Genomic DNA, 25,368 nt, shown 5'->3' with positions numbered 1-25,368 from the left:
GTAATTGGCAAATTCAGTGTTAGCAGAGAGCTTGAGGGAAGCTTATTCCTCACTCAATCACTGCTGAGCAGAATGCCTTGAAACGATCCTAAAGGCTCACCCAGTGTGAATGGATTTGCTGCCCCCCCAAAAAGGCAGAATCTCCAGTACTGGAGCGGGGGGGGGGGGAGAATCAGATTTGTGGGAAAAACTATGGGCTGATTTACATCCACTTGTTCATTGTGTCATCAATGGAAAATAATACAAATGGATGATCCCAAGCCTGGAGCAGTTCCTGTATAATTCATTAATGCATTTACCCCATAAGATGTGGAGTAGATTCTGAGTCCCCAAAATTGAAGTCATCAGCTGTCACGGGAACAGTTCATGGTAGTAGAAAAAGAGGATGACTACACATGAGATGGATTGAGTTCAGTAAAGGAACTCATAGTCTTCAGTTTGTAAGACATGAACAGGACTGTTAAAGACTGGGCCTTGGAGATGATTAATTTCTCAAATTGCTGTTACGCTTATAGCGCTTTTTTAAAAAGCCAGTTGGGCGTTCCCGGTAACCAACTGGATCTTCTTACACATTTCTCTGTTGGCCTACCTGTCTTAGAATGTGCAGTACATTTTAAGGTAACAAACACAAAGTGAATCAGTACATATGATAAAAATCAATAGTTTTATTCTTTTGGCTTGGTGTTAATGTAGTTCATAGTTATGCTAAAATACTCTTCTACATGCAGTTCATCAATATATGTATATATATTACTAGTCAATAGCCAAAGTAAAAGAATATGTTCATTTTTCTGCTCTGTAAGAAACTGACAAAACTCAAAATGCTCCAATATCATTACTTTGGATTTTTGCCACTTTGTTCATTTTGAAAGAGGAAACACAATTACAGTACAGACTGTGGGATTCCGGTTGTATTTAGGACAGTTCTAATGCAGTACAGAACAAGATTCAGTGTTTGTAAATTTTATTTATTTATATATTTATTTGATTTTTACCCTGCCCCTCTAGACAACGTCTACTCGTAAAGAAAGTACTGCAACAGATAGAGCAGTAAGGCCAAAATGTCTGCTGCAAGCTGAATCAAGCAAACCGCCCATTCTGCCCTCTACAAAGATGATTGATTTCAAGAAAAATGACACGTGGTCCCCAGTTTTGTATTAAAATTTGTTCGTAAGAACAGAAGAGTAAATATGTTCCTAAGCACAAGCTGACCCTGTGTGTTAAATATTGTAATGAACTGATATAAAAGGTACACTTAAATAAATAAATAAATAAATAAATAAAGCAAATACTGGAATTATAATTTATAACTCCATAACTTGAAACTGACAAAACATGGCGATTCGAACATGAAATGTCATTTGTTTTAAATTAAAAGTTTCATAAATTCATTTAAAACCAACATGGAGGGCTCTATCATACCTTCCTAGTAATGCTTTTGCAGTATATGATTAACTGTTACAAATGAAACATAAGCAACAGCAAGTTGCTGGCAACGCAAGACAGAATAGTGTCTTTCTGCCATGGATCCACAACTTCCTGTTAGACCATAAGAAAGTGTAGAGAGCAAATCAGAGACTACGTTAGGCTATAAGTATTGTGCTTCAGAAAATTGAGATGCCACATCAAAGAAACCCCCATTCTCTCTTCAGAGGATATTGTAGAAGGGAAACAATTTGGTCTAAATGAATACCATTTTCAAAGGTTGCATTTTTAAAGAATGTAGGATTTTTTATTTTGTAGGACACAGGTTGCAGCAGCCATGGAGAGAGAAAAAGAGGAAGGAGGTAGTAAGGCCCATTGTCTTTCAGTATTGGGTAGACTTAATAGGGCCATCACTTCATTTAAAAACAAAACCTGTTATATATGAGTGCAGCCGGCCACTATGCAGGCTGCAGGTGAAAGTATTATTAACCATCCATTCAGATTTGCATAGGACAAAATCAACTGTTCTGAACCAAAAACACACACACACACTTGTTTTCAGAAATAATATTACACAGGTCATCTCTCCTTTATGTGGGAGAAGGAGGAAGGCCCTATCTAAGATGGCATTTGCCACCTGCAGATCTTGTAGTAACATTCTCCTATACAGTATATATATATCCAATATATATATATACATCCAATTGATTAAGGTCAGGGAACTTTGTAGTCAATGAAAATATTTCTAACTCAGTTAATGTAACCGATTCCTCGAGGGGAGGTGCTTATGCAAAGCCCTCAAGTACACAACCTGTCCCAAGCAGTGGTCTCCACCATCCAGTAGAGCCAGAATGTTTTGCTGAACAGACAAACAGGAAGAGGGAAGGGAAAGAGAGAGACAGGTGAGGTCACTGTTTTCGCTGCAGGTCCATAGATGCCCAGAATATACACAGCCCTTGTTTCATTATCTAGTTGCTAATGTTCCAAAATAGATCATTACCAGCTGCTGGAAGTCTGCCTACTCAACAGAATGCTTCCTACTCAGAAGACTTGCTTAAGGCGGGCTACTTATTTCTTTGCATATATAAGTTCTAATTTTTTTTAAAAAAACCAAATGTTTGTTAAAACTGTCCATTATTGATGACACAGTTCCATCCCCCCTCACAGGGAAGACTATGGATCAATATTGTTTCAGGAGCAAGTGAAATTGCTACAAAAGAAACAAATTTCATTCCCTCCAATGCAGAACAGCTGCAGCCAAATTTTGCATTTGGTTGTGCCATTTGTGAATCTTTCCACACCCTGGAGGTATTTAACTACTTGGTTTGGATCCTTGGTATAGTTTATTAAGGTATACAGTGGTGCCTCGCTTAACGATTACCTCATTAAACGACGAATCCGCTTGACGATTAGGTTTTTGTGATCGCTTTTCCGATCGCAAAATGATGTTTCAATGGGGAAAAAAACGCTTTGATGATTGGTTCCTTGCTTTGGGAATCAATTTTTCCCTTTACGACTATCAGAAAACAGCTGATCGTCGGGTTTCAAAATGGCCACCTGCTGTGCAAAATGGCTCCCCGCTGTGTTAGGGATGGATTCTTCGCTTTACAGGCACCCGAAAATGGCTGCCCTATGGAGGATCTTCACTGGACGAGCAAGTATTTTGCCCATTGGAACGCACTGAACGATTTTCGATGCATTTCAATTGGCTTTTTTATTTCACTTGACGATGATTTCGCTCTACAGTGATTTCGCTGGAATGGATTGACGTCATCAAGCAAGACACCACTGTAGTTTATTAAGGCAGTGTTAGTCCTAAGCATACCAAAGTAAGGCAAGCCTAAAACTGTTGATTGGTTCACTGCAGCAGCTGAGCTGTGGAATGCACTGGTTAAGAAGATACAACACTTCATGAAAAAAACCTAGGGGTTGTGTGTGATGCTAGAATCCATGCCTCTGCTCTAAAGCTTACTGGATATATCTGCTGCAAGTTCTGTACACACAAAACCTTTTCATTGTGTTCCATGCCATAGCACGCTACACTATCTCACGCCTGACACCTGAATGCCGTTATATAAATTGGCTGCCTTCCACTGCATCTTATTTTTTCCCATGCATGTGCTATAAAACAGAACATGCTTTTATGCATAGAATGTAAGAGTGAACTAACCTGATAGTTTCCAGAGGGTAGCCATCTCAGTCTGTTAAAGCAAACACGCAACAGAGTTTTGTGGCACCTTAAAAACAGGCACATTGCTTAGTCTTGAAAGTGATACAGAACCCTTCATTGTATTTGCCAAATAAATAATTCAAATAAGAATATTAGGTAAAAATACACCTTTAAAAATCTAAGTCATGTATTTTTGTCTGTATTGTTTTTGTGTTTCTGGGGCAATGTCTATGTAAACTAAAACTATAACAGTGCACACCCAAGAAGAAACAAGAAGACCTAACCATAGCTGAGTTTTAAAGCACCTGATTTGCACCCAGAAGGTCCCTGGGCCCATCTCTAGCATCTCCAGGTAGGCCCGAGAAAGACTCTCCCTGAGCCTCTGACAGTCAGTGTTAACAATTCTGGGCAAGATAAAAGAATGGTCTGTCTCCATGTAAGATGCCTTCCTACAAAGTCTAAAACAGTGGAGCACCTGGGGAGTTAAGAAGAAAGAGAAATTTTGCCAGACCATGATAACAATTAATGGGCCACTAATAAACCTATTGGTTAAGTCTTGCCACTTCCAATAGTCGCAAAAAGAGAAAAGGGAGATCCTACAGAAATCCGTGCAGCTGTTAAAAAGGAAAAGGATACAAGGGAGACCCCTAGATTTCTATGGAAGCTTCCTGCTTCATATTTTTAAGAAGTCTGGACAGGTTTTCTTATAATTTCAGTGGTTTTATCAGTGAGATGGGATAGGTTATTTTAAAATGGGGGAGGGAGAGAAGGCTATATTCAAAGAAGCCAGTGAAGTTGTTTGTCAGCTAGATCTTTTGGCTGACACTAAAGGGCAATAGAGGAGGCTTTCCTACCATTACCTGTGTTAAGCAGCAGCAGATATCACAGGACAGATAATCCCAAGTGAAAAGTTGCCCTCTAGGAGCCCCCATCAAAGTCAGGGGCTTGTTTTGAGGGCTGGTAGGTAGTCTGTGATACACTGCTTGCGCTGCCCCCTTCATGGACTGCTGCCTCCCAGTGTTTATGGAGAAACACTTCCCTTCCCTCCTCCAGTGTCCCACCCTGACGGCCGATGGCTCTTTCTGGCATATCAGGTGATTTGCCTTCCCTGCTCTTTCTTTTTCACCAATGTGTGTGCCTCCTCTTGACCTGGTGTTGCTCTGAGCTGCTACTTACCAGCCAGGCTTCTACTTTATCTGCACACCTATTTTTAGTGGCCTGTTTTCTAGGGCTCAGTGCCTGTCAGCTATTTAGAGGGCTTCCCTTAAGCTATTCTGTTCTCTGGATCTTGCCCAGGACCGGGGGCTTTTCTTTCAGACTTGAGCAGTTAATTCTGTTCCATATCGTCAAAAAAGTTGCTTTAAAAAAAACCCTACAGTCCTCCAAATACCTCAAGCATTTGGACAGTGGGATTCTGGAAGGTGATTAAAAATAAATTTTTCCTAATTCTGGTCCATAGTTCATTGAAGTGGGCCACAAATTTGGATCTGTTTAATAAATTCTGGCCGCGGTAGTATTTGTTCCTTAAAAAGGAATGTGGAGATTTTTTAAATGGATTGTCATTGTTTGAAGTGTGGTATTGGAAGAGAGCTTTGGACTGCCACAGAACTGAAAAAGTGGGTCCAGGATCACATCAACCCTGAAGTATCCTGGAGGCAAAAAAATGACAAAAACAAGGCTGCCCTACTTTGGGCACATCATGACAATGCAAGGTTCTCTGGAAAAGACAAGAGTGCTAGGAAAAGAGGAAGACCCAATATGTGATAGTTTGATTCCCTTAAAAGAACTACAGCCTTCAGTTTACAAAGGCTAAGCAGGATTGTAGAGGGCAGCACATTTTGGAGCTCACTGGATTGTCATGGTTACTCTTGACAATTCGTTTTTCTTCCTAGACATCTACATGGATAGTATGATTTAAGGGCTAAGCTAACAAAACTGGGCCACCCAAATCAATCTTCTAATATCCCATCAACATTGTATCTGGGATGTACACTGCTATATTCTTTCACCTTCTTCACTTCTTTGTCTGTTCGCACTATTTAATAGGCCTTGTTGGAACTCAGTCTCTTCACAGCAAAGCCAGGATTTTCTGCTTTATGTTTCAGAGCCTGGAGATGTTAGTTTTAATACTTACATTTTAATGAGAAATCACTATGAACCTAGGATGTTAAATATTTTTGTTTTGTTACTCATTATTTTGTTAAAGATGTGACAGCTCTACATTTTTAGAAAAATCACTTAAAAGAACTAAAAACAGCCATAAACCGCCTGCCCCCCCCCATTCTGCCCCAAAGGGGGTAAAATTAAATTTCCATGAGACTTTGGTACTCCATCATATAACAAGTAAAATAATTTTAAAGTTGCTTTTGAAAACTTTAGCAAATTAGGGGTAACAAATCAGCGTTGAAAAACTGAATTATTCCCAAACTCTGACATGAAAAGAATAAGACCCTGAATATCACATTCTTATGATACATCACAAAGGGGGGGGGGGAAACAGTGGTAAACGAGTATCTGAGAAAGAAAACTAAGCATTTTTGCTCAACACAATCATAAATTGATCTATAAAAACAAATATGACCACACTTTGTCAAACAGGACACATGGCAATTTGAGATGCACACAGTGGATATAATTACTGCAGCAATGGTGTATTTTAACACACAAACAGATGCATACACACAAAACAGATGCATTCTGACAGTCTGTAGCTTTTTTGTGTATCCCTCTTTATCAATGCGACCTGATAAGGATTGTCCTCATGAGTCTCTTATGTTACTATCCAATCAACAGCAATATGACAATAGCCTTATGTTAGATGCTGGCCTTAGGTGCATGTATATATTTTTATTAGGTTAGTCTAGAAATGGTCAGTTTGGCATAAACTTCCAGTATGATTCCTGTTGATATCCATTTTCCCTCTTTATGCTGTAAACAATTTATACGGACAGAATCATTTATTTCATTTTACTTTTTACTATCCTTGAAATCTTTATCTTTCTCTTCTTTTTCAGACCTTTCTTGTTCATATTTGTCTGTCTTTGTCACACTATCATACGAAGGAGGTGACGTTGTTGAGGAGGATCTCCTCTTTGACCTTCTGAGATCCAAATTTAAACTGAATTTATCAGGAATCATGTTATTTTTGACAAGAAAGTCTTCATTTTTCTTGTCATGTACCGGTCTTCTTAAGCGGTATCGTCTGAAGGCTCGTTGAATGACTTTAGCAGATTCCTCTTCTAGTTTCCGTTTCAGTGTCGTTGTAATTGGTTCATAGGAGGCTTTTGAAGGATTGGCAGCCATAAACCGATCTTCCATTTGGACACGAAGGTTGTCCAATTCATCACTTTCACCCAGGACCCGTTGGGTGAAAGCAAACAAGATGTCAAGGCAGTGAATTCTGTCCCCACTTACCATGGGAAGATCCATTGCAATAAGCTGAACCTTGTTTGGTTTGGGTATCAGAAGAGGTGGATCCAGGGAAGCAGCAAAATCAAAGAGGTTGCAGTACTCTATAAATTGGGTTGCATCTGGATCAAACTTCTCCCAGACCTCATAGAACATTTCAAAATCATCCTCACCTAAAGGTTCAGCACTTTCTTCTGTAGCAACACTGAAGTTCTCCAAAATGACAGCAATATACATATTTACAACAACTAAGAAAGAAATGATGATGTAGCTGACAAAGAAGAAGATCCCAACAGAAGGGTTGCCGCAGTCTCCCTTGACCGAAGTCCCTGGGTGTTCTTTCTCAGGGTCGCAGTCTGGGGGCCCACTGTTGAGAATGGGTGAGAGTAACTCAGCCCAACCTGCAGAGGTAGTAATCTGAAAGAGGCAGAGCATGCTGTTGCCAAAAGTTTCAAAGTTGAATATATCATCAATGCCAACTTCCCTCTTAACGTAGGCAAACTGGGACATTCCAAATATAGCATAGATGAACATGACAAGGAAAAGGAGAAGCCCAATGTTGAACAAGGCAGGAAGGGACATCATCAAGGCAAAAAGCAGGGTGCGGATCCCCTTAGCTCCTCTGATAAGGCGCAGGATCCGGCCTATTCTGGCAAGTCGGATCACTCGGAACAAGGTGGGTGACACGAAGTATTTCTCAATGATCTTTGATAGGAAAATACCTGTGGGAAAATCATTGTAAGGTAAAACATTTTATAATTATGTCGTATCAACTCATCATCACACTTCCACAGTTCCTCATCACAAAATCTGCCCACTACATGGGCAATCCATTCATACCATGCTCCGACTGGAAAAAGAAGGGGATTATTTTCATCAATTCTTCCTTTACTCTGCTGATAAAAGTGCTTTCCCCCTGGATCTGCTTTCCATATCCCCTAGACCAGTGTGAAAGGGATGTGGTGGCGCTGTGGGTTAAACCGCAAAGCCTGGGCTACAAGGTCGTAAGATCAACAGTTCGAATCCACGTGACGGAGTGAGCTCCCATTGCTTGTCCCAGCTCCTGCCAACCTAGCAGTTGGAAAGCATCTAAAAATCCGAGTAGATAAATAGCTGGTGGTGAAGGCTTCTGGGAGTTGCAGTCCAAAAACACCTGAGTAACCCAAGGTTAAGATCCACTGTTTTAGACCAGTGTGGGACTTTTTAGGAGGAATGCAAGGTAATTTGGCAGAAATCATCCCCACTTCTATTAGGAGCAGAGGTTTTTGCTGGATCAAGCCCTTTTCATGAATATAAGGTGCCCTTCCATCTGAGGAAGAACTAACCTGGATGAAAGCCATTAATTTTGAAAACTCTGCCGCTGTCCTTTAATTCTGCAGGCTTTGTCTGCAAGCCATTTCAGGATTATGTTTCTCCTTCTCCAGTTCTCTTTACAGAAATCTGATGCTATCTAAAGATGAGCCTCTTTTATAGTATAAGATATGCGAACATAATAGGAATGTAACTTATGTTTACCTTTACAGATATATTACTATATATTGCTTTTTTAAAAAGCAAGACATATCAGTCTGGAAGCCAGATTAAAATGCAAACAAATTGTAGCACCTTGTTAGTTATTGATTAAGTCATACTACAAGCATTTGCTGCTGGGCAAATAGTAGATAAAACAGCATGATTTATCTTTATCACCAACACACTCTCCTCCTCCTCACCAACAAGCCTACTACCTTTGAGACAGCTGACCTTGTACCCTTTCCTCCATTTCACAATTTAACAAAAGGCAGAAGGGGCAGGATCTACTACTACTGCTTCTCATCGTAAGACTCTACTCAGCTACTATGGCCAGTAGCAACTGATGGCCTAGTGTGTGTAAATCTGCACTCCCATGATGAGGGCTAATAAATTCTAATTAGCTGATTAACAATTCCACCTGTGCAGATTCATAAGAGCTTGGAATCATTGCTTACCCAAACGCTGTATGGTAGAGCAATGGAAGAGTGGTGGCTGGACAATTTTAGTTCAAACCCTACTAAAATCTAAATTCCTCTCCACAGATATTTTTGTATTTTCTGGGGTTAAAAGAATGTTGAGAGATTGGTTCTATAAATTGGATAACGACCAGGACCTGGCCTTAATTCACTCTTCAAATTTCTCTCAATGGTACCATCTGATGAAAACAAACTACTCAATGGCGCAATACCTACATACACTTACTTTTGCCTCTCTGAGAACCGCATTCACAGAACTCCGCTTCCAAACCATGCCAACCACTGTCTTAGATGGCAGGTATATGAATGTCCCTAAACATCTAAAGCTATGTGTCTGCGGAGCAGGTATGATATTCTCCACTATTTACCCTACTGTCAGCTATATCAAAACTCCGGAGAAAAGCTCCTGGGTAACAGTTTGGCTGCTCTACAGGAGGAAAGCCCTCAAATAAAGGTGGTCAGGTTACTCTCGGACTGTGACCCTTATGTTACATATAGAACAGTGCTATTCACAAAAGTGGCCAGAAATATTTGAGCTAATTTTCTGAAAGCCATTGCGATCAATTGTGTGGGAGATTCCCAGATATGAAGGTTTTCTTATTCTTTTATATGTCTGTGATTTTATCATGATTTTACTTTATCGTATTTGTATTTTAAACAGTTGTGACGGCTTTTAGCTAATACAATAAACTTGAATTGGGTAACTGGGATAAGATCTTGGAAGCAACTAGTTACAAATAACTAGTTCCCTGCAATTTGTTTCTTTTTGAGTGACAAAAGTTATAACTATATTGCATGACATTTTTGACTAAGGACCAATGTAACTCCTTTTGTGGCATAACTTCGTTACTTTTATATTGCACCTGGTGCAATTTTAAAGAAGTTTCTTTTTGGACTTGTGGATTCTTTAGAACATAAAAGTAATGTTGCTAAGCTCTAGCTTTTTTTAATCTGATTTGATATTTCAGCTCTAGTCAACACCACTTTGGTTTTTCTTGGCCTTTTAAAGCATGGCTTTTTTTATTTCAGTAAAATCAGCTGCTATTCTTTAAATTTATTTTTCTCCTGGTCTGTTTTAATATTATGGCAAAATGTTATTGTAAGACCACTGTTTGTTACTTTATTGATGTGTGAACCATTCCGGAAAATATTAACATTGATTTAATAAACTTCCATGAAATCAATGAGTAAAAGAACGTGTCTACTTTTAAAATGTCATTTAAGCTGGTGTCCATCGCTATGTTTTGCAGGAATGACTCTCTTGATTTATTGATAACTGTTATTAGGGGCAGAAAGAACACTTACTAAATCCCTCCTCACAGATTTTAGGCTGTCTTGACAGCACAGGAGAAGGTGACATGGACTATTAAAGCCCAATAAGATTCTTAGCTTCCAGCTGAGAAAGAGATAGTTTTTCTTCTTGAGTTTGCGTTGTTCAGTGTTCTTTCCCTTTGAGAAGTGAAGCAAACTGATGCAAAACCAACATACAGAGAAGGACTAAGTGTTTGTTAAGAAAGATGCCAGCAACCTATCTAATGCTTCAGATTCTCAAATTGGCAGGTAGTCTAGTTTTTGCACAATTTTGCTCATTTGCAAAAGGAGGCTGCTTGGGGCAAATGTTATTCTCAACGATGCAAGAAGTGTTCCTCATTGTGGCCTGTGAGGGAAAGGATTTTTATCCCTAGTTATCACCATCCATGCTTACCCTATTTTGTACAAAGCCTCCAGAGCACAGGGGTTTACGTTGACCTTAAGCTACCTGACCATTTCTTGGATGTTCTCTGTGCTACATCCATTACATTCATTTTCTATATACAGCCTTAAAATCCAGATATTCCTTACCCATAATGGAGAGTATGACAACAACAAAATCAAATATATTCCAACCGATGGTGAAATAATAATAACGGAGTGCAATCAATTTCAGGAGGAACTCCCCAGTGAAAAGGATGATGAAAACCACATTAATCCAGTGTAAGACATCTTCCATCGACTGACTCTGTTCATCTGTTTCAACCATCATGGTGACCATATTAAGACAGATAAGAATCATAATGCTGATGTCAAAGGCTTGCTTGGTTACAATATCAAAAATAAAGCCTTGTACTTTATTCTGGGAAAACAAGACAGACAAAGAGTATGACATTATTTCCAGAGTATTCAAAAGCTACTGCTTAGTAAGTTGCTTTTCAGATAGAACCTCGATTAGGAGGTTCGTGTCAGTTTGTATGGACCTCTCTGGCTGGATCCCTCACTCACCCGCTGGGGCACACTCCTCTCCTCCTCCTCTTCAGCTGTCTCTTCTTCAATCTCCAGCAGGAGAACAGGCTTCCCTGCTCTGCCTCCTTGGTTGATCGCCCATTCAGTCAAGGAAGCGGGACAGACAAACCCATACTCCTGCTGGGGACTGGTCGAACAGCCAAAGAGGAAGAGGAGAAGGAGAGGAATGTGCACCTGCTGGTGAGTGGGCCATTGGCCAGGGAGGCAGGGGAAGGGAACATGCGGCACTCTTATCATTAGTAAGACGAACCAGTACAAACATCCAAATCGAGATTTATGCCCATCTCCATTTTCAGATTTTGATGAAATGGTGCTCTTGTTTGTTGGTTTAATTAATTTGTTTCAGGTTACATAAGGTGATTTACACATTTAAATAAAAAAAATATATTCTTACTGCTGGCCTTGGTATTGGTTTCTGTGGTTTCTTGGAGCCCAGTTTTTTCATAGCATTATAATATTTCTTCTGTTCTTCTGTCATAAAAATGTCTTGACCTCCTAAGTAAAGGATTACAAGAGATATGGTTACAACCATAACTTTAGACCCACAGGTACACTGCAATGTAATCCACAGAGGTGATACAACAGACGTTGTTTACATGGACTTTCAAAAGGCCCACCAGAGCAAATTTAGCCAATAACTGATTAAACGTGGTTATCTGCTTAAAATTAAGAAATCAGAGAGTTAAGAATGAATTTACCTCTTGTAAAAAGCAAAATGTGCTGTTTATATACTACTCCATAGCTCTTAAAGCACTCTCTGGACATTTTACAATTTAACTCTGCAGGTGACACATTTCCCTCTCCCCCAGTGATCTGGGTACTCCATTTACCAACCTTGGAAAGATGGAAGTCTGAGTCAACCTTGAGTTGGCTACCTGAATCTGTTGGGATCAAACTAAGGTTGTAAACAGAATTTTGACTGCAGTACTGCCACTGGAAGGACAGATCCTGAAGCTGAGGCTCCAATACTTTGGCCATCTCATGAGAAGAGAAGACTCCTTGGAAAAGACCCTGATGTTGGGAAAGTGTGAAGGCAAGAGGAGAAGGGGGTGACAAAGGACAAGATGGTTGGACAGTGAAGCTACTAACATGAATTTGACCCAACTCTGGGAGGCAGTGGAAGACAGGAGGGCCTGGCGTGCTCTGGTCCGTGGGGTCATGAAGAGTTGGAAATAACTAAACAACAACAACTGCAGTTTAACCACTGTGCCACAAAGCAATGTAAAGGACCAATGCAAAGAGTGCCTCCCAAAGAATCTTTTTTTTTTGTAATTGATGTTTTCTGAGTTGTTCCTAAATAATCTGGAGATAGGAACAAGTAGTGAAGTGGCCAGGTCCACTGATAATAACAAGGTAGTTAAAATGAAAAGTGATAACAAGGATCTCCCAAAGGATCTCTGCAGTCTGGGCAAATGGGCATTAAAATGGCACAAATGGTTAGATGTAAGATCTATTTGCTTACTTTTAACTGTGGTTCTTTGAGTGTTTATCCATGAATTCACATACAGTAATTGGGTTTCTGTGCCGGCGGTGAAGCGCATCCAGCATGTTCCAAGATTGCACAACTGGAACTAAACATTTTCCCTCCCCCCTTGTTCCCTAATGCTCCAAGATGCTCACGGCTTTTCCTCAGTCTCTCTCCATCCAGTGGCCATATCTTAAGGTGTGGCAGACAGAAGAGAGAAGGGTAAGTTGTGTGAATTCACAGATAACCACTTGAAGAACCACACTTATATGCAAGCAACTTGTTCTTCTGCTTTGATTAAGATTAACTAATCTTTCTGATCAGAAGATCCATCTCAGGATTTTCTCCCCCTGCCATGTGGATTCCAATAGGTTAAACATGCCAGAATAGGCACCACTCCCATAGAAGACATGTAAGGTTACATAATCTGCTCCCCTTGTTTGTTTATATAAAATAAAGTGAAGGTATTGTCCATTGCAATCTAGACAACTCTCCCCTTTGCAGCTTGTTTGAAGGTCTTCAGTGCTTTGAAGAAGGCTGGAAGCTTTAAATAGTTGATTCTTCTAGGAGTAATTTAGGATGGGGAACATACATCAAGACATGTCCGACTTTGCATGAACGGACATGTCTTGATGTATGTTCCCCATCCTAAATTGCTGGCATCAGTGGCTAGAAGAACTGATGGTTGTAGCTACTTGAAAGGAAATCCCATAGAGAGGCTGTATGGGAACATCCACCACTGCAGTTGTAGTATTAGCTCTGAAGGAAGTAAAAGTGTCAAAGAAACCACGCCTTAAGTGGTCTTATCCTCAACTTTGAAATGTTGGAAAATTGACGTTGTTGATGCCATTAACCATAATAGTTTCTGAATGAAATGTGATGGTATGATTTGTCGGCAAATGGTATTTATTGCTGTGAGAAATTTTGGGAATTCTCTCTTGTAGTAGGCATGCTCTTGTGACAATGTAATTTAAAAATGCACTGTATTTTATTTCTTTGAGAGGAGTTAAAGACAACTTCTCTAGATTTATATCTAGACAGAGACAGGGGAAGAAGTTTAAAGTAAATGCAATGTTTTCCTCCAGTGTACTTCTTGAGTCTGAAACAAGAAGCCAGTCTTCTAAATATGGGAAGTTGTTAATCCCTCTGATTTGAAGGCAAGCTGCCATTGGAGACATGCATTTCTTAAAAACTCTTGATACCACAGATAGTCCAAAAGGAAGCACTTTGAACTGGAAAATCCTGTTGCCATGAATAAAATGAAGATAATGCTGATGGTTTTACTTGATGGTTATGTGAAAATATGCATCCTTTAAGTCTGCTATGGTGAACCATTTTGCCATCATGAGCAGTGGGAGAATAGTAGCCAACATCACTTTCCAAAACTTGTTTGCTGTTATATATTTGTTGACTGCACATAGATCCAATATAGGATGTAAGCTTCTTCCTTTCTTGGGGATTGCAAAGTACTGTACCTTGAATAGAAACCATCCTGAAATTCTGTCAAAGAAACAGGATCTATTGCATTCTTTTGTAGCAAATTAATATCTCTTCCAACAAAACGAAATTGTTTTGTTTAATGTATCTTGCCTTTAGATGGAACAGTAGCAAACTCTACTATATAAATATGTGTTACAACAGAAACAACCTGTGAATCATTGGTGACCATGCAACAAGTGCTAAAAAAGGAGCAAGGGTCCCGTTGCTGGGACTGGAAATTGTATGTTGAACATAAAGAGTATGTTTGACTTCACTCAGTCAAAGACTTCACTCAGTCAAAGACCAGTTAAAAAAAACATTGTTTTCTGATCAGATTTCTACCTTGCCGGAAAGCAATGTGATATAGACTGATTTTATGATCTAGACTGCTGTAAAGGTGGTCTATTTTTAATTGGTATGGTTTCTATGATGGTCTAAATTGTTTCTGGTACTACTGGGTAATTTTGAGATGGTGCCCATATGTTTCACAGCTCTTCTCTTTTTCACTAAGTCCTCCATTAACTCAACCTTGTTTTAAAAAATTAAACAGGCATTCCCCATTAAAGGGGAGATCCTCGATCCTTGGAGTTGTCAGATATCACCATTACTCTTAACCAAGCACGATGTCCCAAGAGCCACAGAAGTTACCATAGATTTGACAAATCAATTGGCCACATGCTAGTCAAATAGTTGAGAAAAAGATAGCGTCTTGCTGGATAGAAAGAGCCAAGGCTTTGTTATCATCGGGTATTTAAGTAAAGGTTGAATTGGTTACATGCTGACATGGCTGCCTGGTAGTTTGCTGTACAAATCCTGAGAGCTGCTGAAGAATAAGACCTATGGCCTAACAGATCTAGCTTCTGAACTTCTTTATTGTTAGGTATTGTATGCAAACAGCCTCTTGGTTTGGCCTGAGACGCTTTGACTGTAAATGAGTCATGCATAGGATGCTTTCGAAGACTGTTTGCTTCTTCTTTTATTCTGTGGAGATTTTCTATTTTATGGCATGTTGGAGGAGCCGTAGAAGGTTTAAGCCACGACTGCATCAGTAGGTCAGTTAAAGTTTGCAAAAGCAAAAAAACTTTACTGGACTGTTGGAACTGTTTTGAATCTTAGCAAAAACTGGGTCTGCTGCTTTGCAAGGTGTATGAATTTGCAACCAAAAAAAACATCATGTTTAGAATAATATCGAAGTATTGGTGAATATCCTTTGATGAAGAAAGCGGAGTCGACCTTCGATCCATGTAAGGAGACCAATGAAAAAGGCAATGACTCATCATCTCAATCAAGATCACTAGGCTGAGGTTCTTTATGACCTGAAGAAATAGCAGTTTTTAAATCTCTATGGCTTTTTGGTGCACATTTCTTTGAAGACTAAAATAGTGTAGGTACTGTAAACGGATCTGCGGCAGAAACATTATCTTGAGGTAGATCTGCTTCTGTAGAGTTTTGCTGAGGAGGTGTACGGTAAGGTAGAAGCGATGTAGATATATTTGACCATATTTGGGTATTTTGGGTGTCCTTTTGAACCATTTGAATTATATGTCCTCTTCTAGTAGACACAGGTGAAGACCAAGCATGAGAACGATGGACTGGAAGTAGAGTGGATTTAGATCTAGAGCACCTTATTCTATTAATGGAACGAAATCTACAATGTCATGTTGATCACACAAAGAAGACTGAGATCAAGCGTGAGGTGACTATCTCTTCTTTGTTCCTGTAAATCAAGTTTGATCTTGAGAGGCACATCTCAACTTGTTTGTAATCAAATCTACCCAGTCTTGTAGACTGCCAATCTATACAGTATAATTCCAAAAATCTGGGAAAGGACAGTCCCTCCCACACCTCAAGTCCACAGAAGATCTCACACTATGAATATGAGACAAGTGAAAAGCAGGCCTAGGTGGTCAAAACTGAATGGGAGATCTTGACCTCGATCTAGATTGTACAGAAGAGTTGGAGTTAGAATGAGATTTGCCCTTCTGACAATGGCAAAATATTGTTGGTTTTGCTTATGAGGCAAAATGTCAGCAGCTGGTGGAGACAATAAAGCACTCTGTAGTGGTGTAGCTGTCTCTCTGATATTAAGCGAGACATAATACTTCATCTGCATTTTGTGGAACCATGGCGGCTCTGGAGGCAGTAAGGACTGAATCCCCTGTGAATGCCCTACGTTTGGTAGTGGTAAGTATACCGATTTTTGAGTTATAAGGAGAGTTTGTTTTGAAGAACGAGACTTCTCCATTTTCTTTGGCTGTTTGGCAGTTTTAGAATCTGAGGGCACCAAATGTCTATGCATTTTCTTTGATTTTGATGGAGACCTTGGTTTCAAATGGGATTTTTTAATACCCTAGATGGCAGAGCTCAGACTAGGCTGCTGGCCATTTTGGACAAACTCTTGAGGACTAGCTCTTTGTGGGGGTAAGTAGTTCACTCCCAGTTTGGTTAATGTGCAATTTTAAAGATGTTGTAGGAGCAGCTTGGTTCATTGAATTCATGGGTTAGAGAGTTGTTGTTCTTGTTGGTTTGCTAAAGTTACAGTTTGAGTCACTTCTGTCAGTTTTTTAAAAAAAAGCAGCTTTAGTGAAGGCTTTGCAAATGGAACTATTTCAAAATCAATCAGTCTCCTTCAAGCAGTACAAGCGCTTGGTGTGGAGGTCTATCGGGGGGGGGGTTGCCCCACAGCCAGGGCACTTGTTGAAAAGTGCAAGAGAGGCCAGATACTTTTGGAGGGAAGGTACAGGGTAGGATAACTGAGGGATGAGTAGTTTACAGAGTTTATGGAAAGTAACAGAAAAAGGTGAAACTAACTACTTTTTTCCTAGGCTTTTCGAGAAAAAAAAAACAGTGACAAAAGAAAGAATTATATGAAGAGAAAGGGATGAGGTAAGTAAATACACAGCACAAAGCTATTTGCTAGAACACTCGCTTCGAGCTGTTACTTTGTGTGGAGAATGGCGAGAGACTGAGAAGAAGCTGCAAATGGCTTGAAGCATGCATATAGCACAAGGGGAGTGGGGATAGTTGTTTGGTTTCAGGTAAACATTTCTGGAACATTCTGGATGGGCTTCACTGTAGGCACAGAAATCCAATTGTGTGATCCATGGAAACCATAAAGAAGCAGCAGTTGAAAACTAAACTGAAGTACACTGGGGCAAAATTGTCGAACATCACATATATGATGACCAAGTGTGAGCTGATAACAGCTGACTAGAAAGGTCAGATTTTGTTCTGACAAGCAGGTCACTGGAAACTCCGACCCCACGGATTACAATGGACCTCTAACTCCACTGTAATCTATAACTCCGTTGGGACTATCTGGAGGCTACAGGTCATGAAAGAAGGAAATAAATACATCCATTAAACCTCCAGCAAGTATCTCATGAACACACCAAGCTTGGGATTAGCTTATACATCCTGAGGAAGATGGTTTAGCACCAAGACACTGGTCCTGTCATAAGGCCTATAATAAAAATGTGGGTAACAAGCAAGAGTGGCAAGAGGGGGAGACAGGATAATTCACCAGACAATCTAGTTCTGCAGGCCCACAATCTGGCTATAGCTGGCTAAACTGTACATGTTTAAGGCCTCCAGAAAGCTCAGGAGAGACACTCTAAGATCTCAAAGCTGTGACTCTAAAGCCCGTTTTTATCACAGTTATTTTACACTGAATCTCAGCAAATGGGCAGCAAGTATCAAGTCAGCCACCTGAATGTTTATACCCTCTGACTGACACATAGTGTCAGAGACCTCTGGGTAGAGTGGGCGGCATATAAATTCAATAAATAAATAAATAAAATAAATAGTGGAAGAAATCTGAGGGAGCAAGGGTACATGTATATATAAGCCAAATTTACTTCTGTGTGATGTATACTTGCATTAAATGTACTGTGGATGGCAGCCACTACACGACAAACAGAATGCAGAAGCCAACAGATGAGGATACTGCCAAGGTGCTACCTGAACCAGTATGTTCAATGATCTGAAGTCTAAACCCAGCAATGAGTTGGATTTTAGGAGTGAAGAAAAGAGCAATCTTTTTCACTGGCTGCCATTTAGTCAGGGAAAAGTTCACTCTCTACCCATATCTCGTCAGCAGTCCAGCAAGCCCTTATGCCTCAGAAGAAAGTGGTAATGGGAAGAAGTTTATACTCAGAGACTAACAACACTGAGATCTATGAAACAACAAATCATTCATTGAACTGGAGAATAACCAAAAGCACTTTGAGCTCACATGTACAACTAAGATTATTGTTGTCTCAATATAAAACAATGAGAAACGAAATGAAAGGGAGCTCATCAAAAACAATGGAGACACCTCTGTAGAAGTGCAATGAAGAGTCTTTTGTATATGAAAAAAGTTAATTTTACACATTGAAGCATGTGACTCTATCCATGTGCAAAGAGCCATGGGTTACATTAGAAAAAGAAGAGCCTTGTTGTGTATGTATAAGAATGCATATGGGTCTACATATCACACCAATCTTTAATCAGGACTTGGTAAAATGAACAGTTACTAAAACTGTGTGGACAGAAACCTATTACTCATGCACACTGGTGTAAGACAAATGGTATAAACTGAAGTTGAGAGGTACAATTTCTTGTTGTGTGCCAAGTTACACAGATGGTGCACGAAGAGGAATGCACAATGAGGAATACAAACCTTAACTAGTGGCAATTTGCTGATGCCGTTTACACTGTTTGACTTACACTGCCATATGTAAGTAATAGGATTCTGGTCTACATAGTTCAGTACTGATATAAAGGAAATACTGACGCCAATCACTGGGAACAGACATCTCCAAATACTGCAGCATTAGGAAGTCATGATGCCCATTCTTGAAATATATGTAACAATGTCATTTTAGCCATTTTTCTGACACACAGCTTGCTACTGAGGTAGAGATGTATTATCTGAACACTTATCTTCTTTTTTTGTTGGTTGAAATTATCGATGATGACACCAATGAAAAGATTCAAGGTGAAGAATGAACCAAATATGATGAAGATGACAAAGTAAATATACATGTACTGGTTGGCCTCATACTCAGGCTGCTTTCCCACCTATAAAACAGGAGACAGGGCAAGATATCAAAACTCAAAATGTTTCTGGAGTGGTTTCATATTTTCCCTGCTTACATTCTTGTGGGTACCCACATAACACACTAAGCCAAATAAAAAATGGAGCCGCAATATAAGTTACCTGTGCAGAACATGTCACCCCACTGGTCATCAAGAGGTAAGAACTCTTATGGCATATTTAAATAAGGTTCCCTCATGGATGTTCAGAAAAATTCCTAACTTTGAGCCATTCTTTGTAATTGCTCCAAGATAACCATATGCAGGCATGTAGTTATTCACATATTATGAAAGCCAACTCAGGATGCTTCCGGAATGGTAGATCCTTGTGGTATGATTCAAATACAGTGGCTGAAATCCTGTGGTTTAGCATAGTAAGTTGCACTATGCAAGCTTCATTGAATCAGTAAGGATTTGGTGAGACACCTCCTCTAGAAATTCCACTGATTCAAATGAGCCTATTTTAGTGGCAACTTACTACACCAAAGTAAGTAGTAACTACAATAGGTGAATTTGAATCAATGAAACATACTGAAAAGTTGACTCACCAAATCTTCACTGATTCAGTGAGCCTAATCTAAGGAGGCAATGCTACAGCCAGCTGTTGCTGGCCAAGGAGGGAACACGCTAAGCGTGCTTAGTCCTTGACCATGGTTAGAAGTCAACCTTTTGCTTCTTAGTCCTCAGAAGGAAGACTTCCAACTTCCAGGATATCTCTCCGCTCATATCCAGAAGTTGAAACATGAAAGGAATGATCAAATCTTAAACTATATGCCCTAATGTGAGTGTTTAGAGTCCTCACTTATTGGTTGAACTGAAAGTAATAACATTAATACACACAGGAAAGACACATTTAGTTTCATTGTTATTACATAAGTTATTAGGTGCTGTCAAGTCAGAACCAACTTATAGCGAACCTAATAGAGCTTCCAAGGTAAGTGAGCTATTTAAGGAGAGGCTTTACTGGTTCCATACCCAGGGAGAATTTTCATGGCTCAGCGGGTATTTCAACCCAGCCTCCCTGAGGTCCTAGTCCATCACCCTATCTACAATACCACATTGGCCTTCCAATATAAGAAGTACAATTGTCATAACTTAAGTTTTGCCATCTTTAAAAACGAAAAGACTACCAGGTACTTACACCTGTTGAATCAACAGCAGCGTACATTATATCCATCCATCCTTTAAAAGTGGCCTAGAAAGAGATAACATATTAAAACCTACTACTACTAATGTCAAAATACTTTTCGTTGCTAGGCAGAGACAATCAGTACTGTAAATCAAAGTGGAAATGTGCAAATCTCTAATTTCAAAGGAAGATGTTTCTATTAACTGTTGCCCATTGGCACACAATTTTCTCCCCAGGAGCGCAGTAGCTCTTGCATGACATGGGCTGAGAGAGAAAAGGCGGCCAAAGACAAACTGACATGTTCCCCCTCCCTTGCACAACACTGACGCCAAACCTTCATGCTAAAACCTGTGGCCCTTCAAATGTCTTTGAACTTAAAGTCAGCCCTTAACCGCCTGATAGTCAAGTGAGGTGGAGCAGCAATGCATCAACATCTCGGGGGGGGGGCATGCAGTTCCCTCACCTCCATGTTGAACACTACATGCTCTACAAAGGGGGCAGAATCTGCAAAACGAGGTCTGCAATTTCACATTATTGTTTCCATTTCTTTTTCTTCCTAGCATATTTGATTGTATTTTAGTACTGCTTGGTTTTTCCATTTTTCTGTTTTCCATTTCTCAGAGTGGCATTTTTTTTTTAAAAAAAGAAAACTGTACACTCATTGATCTTTGCCTTAATATTGCCTATTCATGATGTAAGATGCCTCCTTAATAATCATTCATAGTTTTAAATATTGTCTTTTAATGATGTTAACCATTTTTGTATATTCTTTTTTTTCAACTTTAAATACTCTCTTTCACTGCTGTAAGCCACCTTGGGTCCTTTTCAAGGAGAAAGGCGAGGTCAAAATAGTTTAAACAAATAAATAAATACTGATCATGAACCATGTCCCTTGAGAGCGCAGCTAGGCCGAATGAATAAGGGAATGCTTCTCCATAAACTAACTGTGTAGAAAGAAAACGAAATGCTAGGAGAAAATTTGTAAGTGTACTAAAAAATGCTGATTTTCTCTGTGCCAGCATCAACAGTCCCCTCAAATGAAAAAAAAAAAACACATTTAGATATGATGCCCCTCCCCAGTTCAAACTGCTGCAGAATCATCAGGAAACAGTCTGACTCTGAGATAAGATGGGGGAGAGGGCAGGCCTCTGGACAGCAGGATCTCTTTTCTTTACCCCAAGCAAAAGATTCCCGGTGAACGTCAGGTGGGCAGCAGTGGCTGGAGTGAGAATACTACCCACCTACATCAAGTCCTGTGAACACTAGCTTGGATGAAATGAGTCAAGAAGTGAGTTTTAAACTGCCTCCTTGGAGATAAGGAAGATGTATTTGTGTACCAAATTTGAGTACCAAAATTAAGCTTCTCTTTCTCCCCCCCCCATACACACACATGGTTTGGTTTCCTCTCCCCTAATTTTTTTTCTGTAGATTTCAACTGGCTTTTCTGAGCGATGTGGGGGATTATTTTACAGAGAAGTGATAAACCTTTTATCAACACGTGAGTCTAGTTTTCCCAAAGTATGGGAGAAGACCAAACTATGACATAGAAATATGGTTAATTCTAAAATCTTTGTTAGATTTGAAGTAATTCTTCTTTTCTTGACTTTCTGAACTTCAAAGTCATCCTTTCTAACAATTAGCACATCACAAATCACTTTTAAAAAAGGGATACAAACAGGTCATTTTGCCCTAAATTAAATACTACATGGCATGGTAGTATATATAATGACAGCCCAACAGCTGTTCACATCAAGAATAGCCACTTTTAGTAGCTAAACTAAGGAACAAAGAAAAGGCTCCAGGAGGTATACTTAGTCCCTTTCCTGCACCCTCCAGGAAACTGTTTAATCATTTTCCTGACTACTTCCTCAGCAAATTTCATCCTACAAACTTTCAAATTACACTTATTTACAATTCCTGACATGCCCCACCTTTCGTATTGTTGCTTTTGATAACCACACTAGAAGCCGCTTTTCAGAAAATAAAAGAGTTGTTGAGCTATTGCTGCATATATTTGTGCCCGAAACATGGACCTTTGAGACAGATAGCAGAAAGAAGAAATAGGAGTAAAGACCGGAAGGAAGAGGTTTGCCATTCTATGGGAATGCAGTACTGTATTAGCAAAAGCAAATTATTGAAGCATATATTTATTTATTTATTTATTCATTCATTCATTCATTCAATCATTCATTCAATTTATATCCCGCCTATCTGGTCGATATGACCACTTTATGTAAGAGTGTAGCTAGGACATTAGTGCAAGTCTAAGCCGTACTGATACAGAAACATACAATCTAAAGGGATATTTTGTTTGACCACATGAACTTGAATAAGGTCAACTTCAGCTGCCTTTATGTAGAAGAGTGTTAGGTGACTGTGCCCTATGAAATTAACATCCATCGTGCTGCAAATGACATCAACTTAGCAGTTACTTACAACTTGAAGTAGAGAAAGATATCCAGCCCCAACATTATCATAGTTTACTTTGACATTTTTCCATCTGGCAACATGTTGCATGCTCTCACAAGTGCTTCTGTTTGGAGTTATTTCATGATGAATCCTCTCTCCAGTCGTTCGATTGACACAATGGTAGAATGTGCCAGCAAACAGATTGACACCCATGATGCTGAATATGAGCCAGAATATGAGACAAACAAGAAGCACGTTCATGATAGAAGGGATTGCTCCTACCAGGGCATTCACAACCACCTAGAGGAGAAAAAAAAATACAAAATAGGGAACAGAGACTGTACAAAGGCTGGCATTAGAAGAAAATCTGTAACAGGAAAGTGTGAAGGTAGTTATGGGCTAGAATTATTATAAATATTAAAAACATTAAAAACAAACAACTACTGTATAAACAGCATTAGACATTAGCTTGTTTAATTCTATAAGTTTTATTTATCTATACTGCTTCCACGTTCCATAAGCACAAAAAAACCTTCAAAGTTGTAAAAAACAAAAATATTATGGTGATGGAAAACTGTGACAGAGCCTTGTTCTTCCAAACTTTGCAGAACTTTAGTCAAAACACGGTCATCATCATAGTTGCATAGTTTTTTAATGCTTAAAAATATATGAAAATCAAACTTTAGTTGCAGGTAAATACTTAAGTCAGAATTCAATACAGTAGAAATATCTTTCAAGAGCAAAAAAGAATAATGAGAATGTTTCAATTACACTCTAAAAATACAAGAGTTTAATAGCCTATAAAAGGAGGGAATACTTCTCTAGAACAGATCTGTGAAAAGTAAAACAGCACTATAACTTCAAGTAATTTTTGGCCTTTCAGTATATTTTACTGTACAAACATGAAAAATTGTTAAATAATGTTCTCACCCATCCAAGCCAGCCTTGTGTCTATTTATATTGAGGGAGGAAAATCCATGATGATAGTTGTTGTTGGCTTTTAGAAATGAAGCATGCTGTTGTGCTGCCACATGACTATTGTTCTTTGATGTCTAGTGTCCAATGTGGTTTGGAGTTGTGATGATGTGATTAATTCCTCTGTGTGTGTCTTATCTCCCTATATATATAATTCAGATGTTCACGCCTCCCCCCCCCCCCCCCCGCAATCTGTCAACAATCCTTTCTCCAGGAGCCGGACTTTTTTTCAATGGAATCCTGCAGTCAATTGATTCTAGAGTCTTTGTAACTTCAAGAGTCTGCAACTTAGTATCTTATAAGCTATCATTATGATGATAACATTGTTGTTTTGATTAAAAATTTGCAAAGCTTGGAGGAACAAGGCTCTGTCACACCAGGGTCCTGGAACACCACTATACTCTCTCTCTCTCTGGTCTGTCTGTCTGTCTGTCTGTCTGTCCGGTCTGTCCATCCGCCTCTCATTCATTCATATTAATTCATACATTCAACTTCTATACCACCTATCTTGCTAAGACCACTCTGGGTGGTTTATAACACAGTAACTATGGGAACTGCAAATTTCACCTCCATATTTAAATACCGGTACAAAAATATGTTCAGCTCTCAGGATTTTCTGGTACAATGACCTTGCTCAGCTAGGCTATTGTGAACTATTTGTCAAGCTACAATTAAAAAAACACATTTATTTTCAAGTCTACTTTTTCTACACAACTTTTAATTATTTTAACATTCGATATGCACAAAATTTCTGGCTGATACACACTTGTAATTGTGCTAAATATGCATTAATTTCCAGGGGGAAGTGAAAAAAGATGTTGCAGTCTTACACGGGATTTATATGGGATGGGAATTCTGGTAGCATTTTGAGAAATGGATGAAAATAAAATTGACAGATGTTTTCCTGCCTGTCAGAAAGTTAATTAAATGGTGCATATAAAGTCACATTAAAGCTGGCGTTATTTTCAGAGAATAATGTTTAGCAGGGGTGGGTGAGAGGTGGATTATCACTACTAACATCTTTTTTAAAAAATTTGAAATATATAAAAGTGCAAAAGAAAAACTACAGATAAAGAAATTTTTTCATACATTTCACATATATCAAGGTCAATTGACATTCCATTTACATGGTTTATATAGCCTTCTTGTTTTAACATCTATAGGAGGAAGAGAAATGTACATTTACCACTGTACATAAACGGTGAGGAAGTGGAGAGAGTTGGTAGTTTTAAATTTCTGGGCACTTACATCTCAGAGGACCTCTCATGGACTATAAATGCCAACATGCTAATAAAGAAGGCACAGAAGAGGCTGTATTTCCTGAGAATGCTCGGGAAGTTAAATTTATCACAGCATTTGCTTCTGTCCTACTACCGTAGCACCATTGAGAGTGTCCTAACTTATGGCATTCTGGCATGGTTTGGGAGTAGCTCTGTAGCGGACAAAAAAGCTCTACAGAGAACCATTAAAATTGCCCAGAATATCATCGGGCTCCAGCTACCAACCCTGGATGACATCTTCACATCCCGCTGTCTGAGGAAGTCACACAGCATCCTGAGAG

General features: G+C 39.3%; 1 protein-coding gene across 3 annotated transcripts in view; it reads right to left on the bottom strand.

Moving 5' to 3' along the window:
- Positions 1–4,024: 4,024 nt before the first annotated feature.
- The window catches only part of LOC144583013 (sodium channel protein type 2 subunit alpha-like), a 76,805-nt gene continuing 55,461 nt past the window's right edge, over positions 4,025–25,368 (bottom strand). For all 3 annotated transcript variants that reach the window (XM_072982069.2, XM_072982075.2, XM_078394621.1), the window contains exons 22-27: positions 22,860–23,132; positions 20,436–20,489; positions 19,138–19,279; positions 11,666–11,766; positions 10,834–11,104; positions 4,025–7,725 (exon numbers count right to left, since the gene is read on the bottom strand). In XM_072982069.2, the coding sequence (XP_072838170.2) occupies positions 6,563–7,725; positions 10,834–11,104; positions 11,666–11,766; positions 19,138–19,279; positions 20,436–20,489; positions 22,860–23,132 (2,004 nt within the window). In that variant the 3' untranslated portion in view covers positions 4,025–6,562. The remainder of the gene's footprint in view (positions 7,726–10,833; positions 11,105–11,665; positions 11,767–19,137; positions 19,280–20,435; positions 20,490–22,859; positions 23,133–25,368) is intronic.

The sequence above is a fragment of the Pogona vitticeps genome, chromosome 1 (assembly GCF_051106095.1).
Source record: "Pogona vitticeps strain Pit_001003342236 chromosome 1, PviZW2.1, whole genome shotgun sequence".
Lineage (NCBI taxonomy): Eukaryota > Metazoa > Chordata > Lepidosauria > Squamata > Agamidae > Pogona > Pogona vitticeps.
The sequence above is the reverse complement of the archived record's forward strand: the minus strand, read 5'-3'. Positions and strand labels throughout refer to the sequence as shown.